General features: G+C 36.5%; 1 protein-coding gene across 1 annotated transcript in view; it reads right to left on the reverse strand.

Annotated features, from left to right (window-relative positions):
* ATF6 (activating transcription factor 6) overlaps nucleotides 1-7,538 on the reverse strand; it is a 129,500-nt gene that overhangs the window by 34,419 nt on the left and 87,543 nt on the right. The window contains exon 13 of the mRNA XM_089683075.1: nucleotides 593-657. Coding sequence (XP_089539201.1) covers nucleotides 593-657 — 65 coding nt within the window. The remainder of the gene's footprint in view (nucleotides 1-592; nucleotides 658-7,538) is intronic.

Below are 7,538 nucleotides of genomic sequence, written 5' to 3' on the forward strand. Positions count from 1 at the left end.
CCATGAGCTTCCTACACACTGTTGTTGTGCTAATCTGAAGGCCACATGAAGTTTGGAGGTCGTTAGCTATTGATTCTGCAGACAAATCAGCGACTTCTGTGCACTCTGCGCTATTTTCGTGGCCGAGTTGCTGTTGTTCCCAGTTGCTTCCACTTTGTTATAATACCACTAACAGTGGACTGTGAAATATTTAGCAGCAAGGAAATTTCACAGATGGACTTATTGCACAGGTGGCAACCTATCACGGTACCACTCTTGAATTCAGTGAGCTCCTGAGAGCGACCCATTCTTTCATAAATGTTTGTAGAAGCAGTCTGCATGCCCAGGTGCTTGATTTTTTACACCTGTGGGCATGGAGGTGACGAACACTTGAATCTAATGGATTTGGAGCGGTGTCCCAATACTTTTTGCAGTACAATATGTGTATATATATATATATATATATACACATATACATACATACACATATACATACATACATACACACACACACACACACACACACAGTATTTATATAAAATCTAAACAGATATCAAATGGTAACACCTATAATAAAAAAAAGTAAAAGTTAGAATCTCATGCAAAAACTTACTTTAAGCTTGTATCTGTGTATTGCATCGTCACAAGTTGCGATGCATCACCTTTGCCATCTTGCTTCTACACAAGATAAAAAAAAAAAAAAAGTTAGTTCTTGAATTCTATTTAAAGCCCAACTCTGGGAAAAGTGTAATCCTCCCCTGCAATGGTTAAATGTTCTTTTAGATCTAAGGGATGGGAAAAGCAGTTTTATATGTGGCAGTGGAAAACTCCTTGACATCCTTACATCCAGTGAAGGGTTATGGGCCCTGCATTGATCTTGATGACATCAGAGGGCATCCACCCTCTGGAGCATAGGAGATGCTATGGGAACTGATCTTGCTTCATGGAGGAGCCAGTGGAAGTGCAGGATCAGGCAAGTAAATGGTTTTTCATGTTCCCTTAGACCTAAAAGATAGTTTAATCCTTGAAGTTTGGGGGCTGCCTCACTGCAAGGGAGGATATTTACTTTTCCTGGAGTTCAGCTTTAAATCAGGAAATACATTAAGCACAAATACATATATGTTATAATACAAAGAGAGTAACTAAAGAAAGAGAAAAAAAAATGCATATGTTGTGATGCAGCTTACAGCTCAATATAATTGACCCCTATAGTTTACCATAATTCTAAGAAAGGCAGATGTCTAAATGCAACAAATGTTTTCAATATCCCAAATACCAATCTCATCCATCTTACATTGATTAAGTCAATTCAACAACTAAATTGTGACTCATCCCACAGGCAATATTGCATTAGTAATTTTTGACTGCACAGAAGCGAATACTGAATATTTAACTGCTTCAGCTCCGCCCTATAGCAGAATTACTCCCTGCGCAAAACCATGCATATATATACGTGATTCGCGCTCCTACCGCCATTGCGGTCTAGGGGTGTCGTGATTCGGTGCCCGACCAATCAATCAGCAGATTCAGGCCAGTGATGTTCGGCCTGGATCTGCTGATTGATCCCTGCCTCATCACAGATCTTCTGATGCAATTTTCTCTCCCTGGGCACATTCCGTTCTAGAGAGAGAAGAAAGCAGATCCACATGAGTCAAAAGCAACACACACACAAAGCACATTTAACCCCGATTGTCCTGCAGGTAACCCCTTCACTGCTCTGTCACCAGTGTCATTAGTACAGTGTACATATTTTTTTTTGTTTTACTGATCACTGTATTAGTGTCACCGACGACTTCAGATAGCATTAGCGTCAGTTAGTATCCCTCACAGATAGCGGCGGATTGCCCGCCAAATTTTTATTATGACAGCAACAGGGTCTTGCTCTCAGATTATACATAAGTGTGTACAGTGCTGTTAGATGAGATTTTTCATCTGCAGTTAAAAAAGAGAACATATGCCCAAGCATGGGGGCCTGGGGTGGCCAGAGGGTGGATGGCCCCTATGCTTCAGCATTTATTTTTTTAAAATTTTTTGGCAGGGAGGTCTTCATCCACATTGACTGATGCGAGTAAAGGAATCTATTAGGTTCTTTTTTTTTTTCCATGGCTTTCTCGGGCAGTCTCATAACATCAGGGGAACCTGAGAATGCAGTCGGTGGTTCTTCCAGCTGACCAAAGAGCTGATTGGAGACCGGAATGGAGCCAATCATCTCTATAGTTTAAGAAATCGGAAGCTACAAGCAGTTCATCACTTCAATTTTGCAGGATATTAACAGCGCCATTTGTAAATTGGGAAAGCATCTGATCACACCGATCTTGGTGAAATCAGATGATGTAAGGGCAGAAGAGATATCTAGAGTCTAATAGACCAGATTTCTCAGAAAATAATACTTGTCAATGCCTATTGCTGTCACAGGGGATATATAAATTCTCTGTGAGAACAATAAAAGTGTTTTTAAAAAAAAAAAAAAAAAATTAAAAGGGACAGTGTAAAAAAAATAAATTAAAAAAAAAAAAATAATAATAAAAAAGTAAGCACCCTCGCCCCCTGCGCGCGCACCTGCATGCGCAAGCGTCGACCCCCTGTCAGTATGTAAACAGTGGCTACACTATGCATGTGAGGTATCATTGCGAACATCAGATTGAGGGCAGTAATTGTAGCACTAGGCGCCCTGTGTAAATCTAAAATGGTAGCCTGTAAAGGCTTTTAAAGAGTCACCTATGGATATTAAAAATGTATGCAGTTTGTCGCCATTGCACAGGGTGCAGATTTAAAGAATGTCATGTTTGGTATCTATTTACTCGACATACCATCATCTTTTATATTTTACCAAACAATTGGCCAATAATGTGTTTTTGTGCATTAAAAGTAAAAAAAGTGAATTTAAAAAAAAAAAAAAAGTGTGTTTGAAAAATCGCTGTGCCAGTACTATGTGACATACAAAATTGCATCACCCACCATTTTATTCACTAGGGTGTCGGTTGTAAAAATATATATGTTTGGGGTTCAAAATAATAAAAATACGGATTTTTACATGTGAACAAAGTGTCAGAAAAGCCTTGGTCTTCAGGTGGTTAGAACAGTGGGTGCTGTGTGGTATAAACTTCTAATGCTGGGCATAAAATAACCCCCCCCCCCCACAAAAAAAAAAAAAAAAAAGACCCCTTTCTTGAAAGTAACCAATCTCCAAACGATTTGCCGGAGGCATGTTGAGTCAATAGAAGAATTTACTTTTTACCACAAGTTTTTGGAAAATTAAGGAAAAAGTTTGTCACTTAAATGATTTATTGCGCATACATGCCATGGATATATGTGGAACTACTCCCAAAAATACATTCTGAGTATGGGGATACCACATGTGAGACTTTGTGGCAGTTTAGCCGTGTACAGGATCCCAAAATCCAATAAGCACCTTCAGGCTTTTAAATGGCTTTATTTCCTCATTACACTTCCTGACTACCTGTCACAGTTTCGGAGGCCTTGAAATGCCAGAATAGTACGAAACCCCCCAAATGACACCTTTTTGGAAAGTAGACACCCCAAGAAACTTGAGAAGTATGGAGAGAATTTTGCAGATCTCGTTTGTTGCACACATTTTTAGAAAATTAAGAAAGAATACAAAAACATTTTCTATTTTCAAAACCTTGTGTGAAAAAAAAAAAAAAAAAAAAAAAAAGGAGATCTGCAAAATACTCATTATGCCTCTTTTTAAATTCCTTGGGGTGTCTACTTTCCAAAAAGTGGTCATTGGGGGGGGGGGGGGTGCTATCCTGGCATTTTAGGTAGTACCTATCACAGAAACTGTGATAGGTAGTCAGGAAGTGAAATGAGGAATTTACGCACCATCAGGCTTTCAAAGGGGTCATTGGATTTCGGGCTCCTGCATGTGGCTAGGCTCCTAAAAAGTCTCACATATGTGGTATCCCCATACTCAGAAGTAGCAGAATATATTTTGGGGTGTAATTCCAAAAAAATAAGCCATGGCTTGTGTGTACAATATACCGTTTAAAAATGACAACTTTATGTAAAAAAAAACAAAACTTTATGTATCTTCAGCAGATAGCTTAGGGTATCTACTTTTCAAAAAAAGGGGTCATTTGGGGGTGTTTGTACTGCCTTGGCATTTTAGTACCTCAAGAAATGTGATAAGCGGTCAGAAAGTAAAAGCTGTATCTATACCATAGTTTGTAAATGCTATAACTTTCACACAAACCAATTAGTCTACACTTATTGGGATTTTTTTGTACCAAAGACATGTAGCAAAATACATTTTAGCCTAAATTTATGGCGAAATTTGAGTTTTAGGATTTTTTTAATAACAGAAAATATTGGGTTTTTTCCAAAATTTTTGGTCTTTTATTTACAGCACAAAAAAATAAAAACCTCAGCGGTGATTAAATACCAAAAAAATAAAGGACATAAATTTAGTTTGAGTACAGCATTGCATGTCCGAGCAATTACTAGATGAAATAGCGCAGCACCGTAATGCAAAAAAAATGGCCTAGTCAGGAAGTGGGGGTAAATTCTCTGGAAGGCAAGTGATTAAAGTGACAATTAACCACTTCAATACAGGACACTTACCCCCTTCCTGCCCAGGCAAATTTTCAGATTTCAGCACTGTCACACAACACTGTGCCGAAATTAAAATTTGTAACTCTTTTGAGACAGGTAGAGCTTTCTTTTGCTGGTATATAAATCACCACTGGGTTTTTTATTTTTTTGCTATATAAAATAAAAAAAAAAAAAATTAATTTTGAAAAAAAAAAAAAAACAAGTTTTTGCAAATTCTTTCTTCATACATTTAGGTCTAAATGTATTCTGCTACATTTCTTTGGTAAAAAAAATAACCAGAATCTGTGTATATTATAGAGTCTCCAATCTATTGTGTGTTTTATATATATATATATATATATATATATATATATAAATCTCATTTCTTGAGGCCCTTAAATGTCAGTGCAAATACCTCCCCCCCCCCTTTTTGGAAAGTAGGCACCCCAAGGTATTTAGTAAGAGGCATGCTGAGTTTTATTTGAAGCTGTAATTTTTTGGATAATGAAAAAAACAAAAAAAGAATATATATATTATTTAAAATTTTGTTTACATTTTTGTACATACTGTGACCAGAGTAGTATAGTGTCAAAACAGTGGTGATCAGAATTATTATTTTTTTTTTTTTTTACATTTTTTTTGCTGTTTATACTTGGATTGCTTATTGATGAGGATGATGACGATTATCACTGCAATAAGCAATCTCTAACACTGTTCAATGGTTTCATTCATGTTTGCATACTACTGCGATGTGCATGAATGGGAGGATGTCATATGATGTCCTCCTGAAATAACAGTGCTCTTGCCCGTATGTTTTTTTTTTTACAATAGGCCACGCGGGAGATTGTTAAACTCAAAGGTTTGACTTCAGAATGTAAATAAAATGGAGAACGTGGACCATGGGAAAAAAAAAAGAAGTTTGTTGCTGGTGGTAAGATGATAGACAGTCGAGTATTCTAAAGCAAAAAAAACAAACAAAAAAAAACACAGCAACTCTAGACAAAGAACAGAGATAAAACAACAGTTGGGGAGAATGCCAGATAGCTTTGAAAAGGGGGGTTACTGAGCCTGGGCAGAGGATGGGTTTTTTTCAAAGGAAAAGCATGGCCAAAACATTATTTGTGCACTCCTGTGACCCAGTCATTTTATAGCGGAATATAATAACTGAATAATGATAATATTTATGAATATTCAAATAATAAAATAAAATAATTGAAATCCTTGTAAGTTCTTTCCATATAACTTTAGGAAGGACACAAACCCAGTATATAGGTCTAATCTATGTATGCACCTATGTGTTCTCCATGCATGTACATGCATCTATATAATCTCTACCTAGGCCCTTTCATTCATCATTGTAGCCAGTTTTGATCTCTGCTGATGTACCCATTTAATGATCAAACATTCTGATCTTGTTGTTAAACAATGCTCACAAGAAATGCCTACGATTCTACTTGCAGGTATTGATAATAAAAATTAGTGTAGGGTAGTGTCTACCCTTGTATCTTCTGACAGCAAACAATTACCCATTTGATCTATTACAGCAGATTTTTCCCTCCCTTTTACTAAATTTTACATCAGCGTGCATTACTTTAACATAAGGTTTGGATCTTGTGAAGCTACAGTTTGCATTTGCCTTTTGAATAGAACTAGCAGAGGGAATTCTATTCCATCAGATCTGAGGTTTTTCCTTTTAATGTGTACATGTAGGTGCAGCTGTTACCAAATTGCTGTCTGTGCATGTACAGTTGTGTTCAAAATAATAGCAGTCAGACATCACTAACCTGATCAATCACTGTTTTTGGTAGAAATGATATTTCTACATGGCAAATAATTTACTAGCAGGTGTAGTAGAGTAATAGAAATCCAACAGACCCAACAGTTATGACATGCATGCTGCTGATTCTGTGTAATTGAATCACTCATTGAAAGGGGCATGTTCAAAATAATAGCAGTGTGGAGTTCTATTAGTGAGGTCATTCATTCTTTGAAAAACAGGTGGCAATTATTGCCCTTATTTAAGGAAGGAAGGAAGGCAGCAAATGTTGTACATGCTGGTTACAGTGCATTTCTCTCTGAAATTCTGAGGAAAATGGGTCGTTCCAGACATTGTTCAGAAGAACAGCGTACCTTGATTAAAAAGTTGATTGGAGAGGGGAAAACATATAAAAAGAAGTGCAGAAAATGATAGGCTGCTCAGCTAAAATGATCACAAATGCTTTAAAATGGCAACCAAAACCTGAAAGACGTGGAAGAAAGCGAAAAACTACCATTCAAATGGATAGAAGAATAGCCAAAATGGCAAGGACTCAGCCAACAATCAGGAAGATCAAAGAAGGTATAAAGTTACCTGTGAGTACTGTTACAATTAGAAGACGCCTATGTGAAGCCAAGCTATCTGCAAGAAGCCCTTAGAAACAGTGCTTATACAACTAAATATTAAGTGATTCAAAGGAAAGGAAAATCTTCAAACATTTTTCAGTTTATATAGTGAATGTTTGAGTTTGTAAAGAAGAATACAAACACTGCTATTTTTTTGAACAGTCTAATATTCACTTTTCTTCAATGTTTTTTAGAGTAACAACACAAATTTTATATATTTTTCTTCATGCTTTGATTTGGAATAGAATGTGTAGTGTTCCCAATGCATTTGTGTGTATGGAAATAAAAGCTATTAGAAGGATTTTGAGCTTTATTCACTTTTTTCAACACACTGCTATTATTTTGAACACAACTGTATATCCACATGTATAAATACTGTATACTTCTAATCATAAAATAGCCCATAACTGACAACACACATCACTCTAAAAAAGCACTTCTATATATTGTCAAAGCTTCTTCTTTGTATGCTGGGGCAATTCCACACACATTAGAAAGTCTTTGTGGCCATAAGCTGAATGCTCCCCTTTCAGTGAAAAAAAAAAAAAAAAAGTACAGCATCTACCATGTGTCAATGCAGTGTTGTAATGTGGTGGAATGAGTGAACAAAAATAAATGCATTTTAG

The sequence above is a fragment of the Staurois parvus genome, unplaced genomic scaffold, assembly GCF_062004578.1.
Source record: "Staurois parvus isolate SC_StPar_1 unplaced genomic scaffold, SC_StPar_1.0 ptg000300l, whole genome shotgun sequence".
Lineage (NCBI taxonomy): Eukaryota > Metazoa > Chordata > Amphibia > Anura > Ranidae > Staurois > Staurois parvus.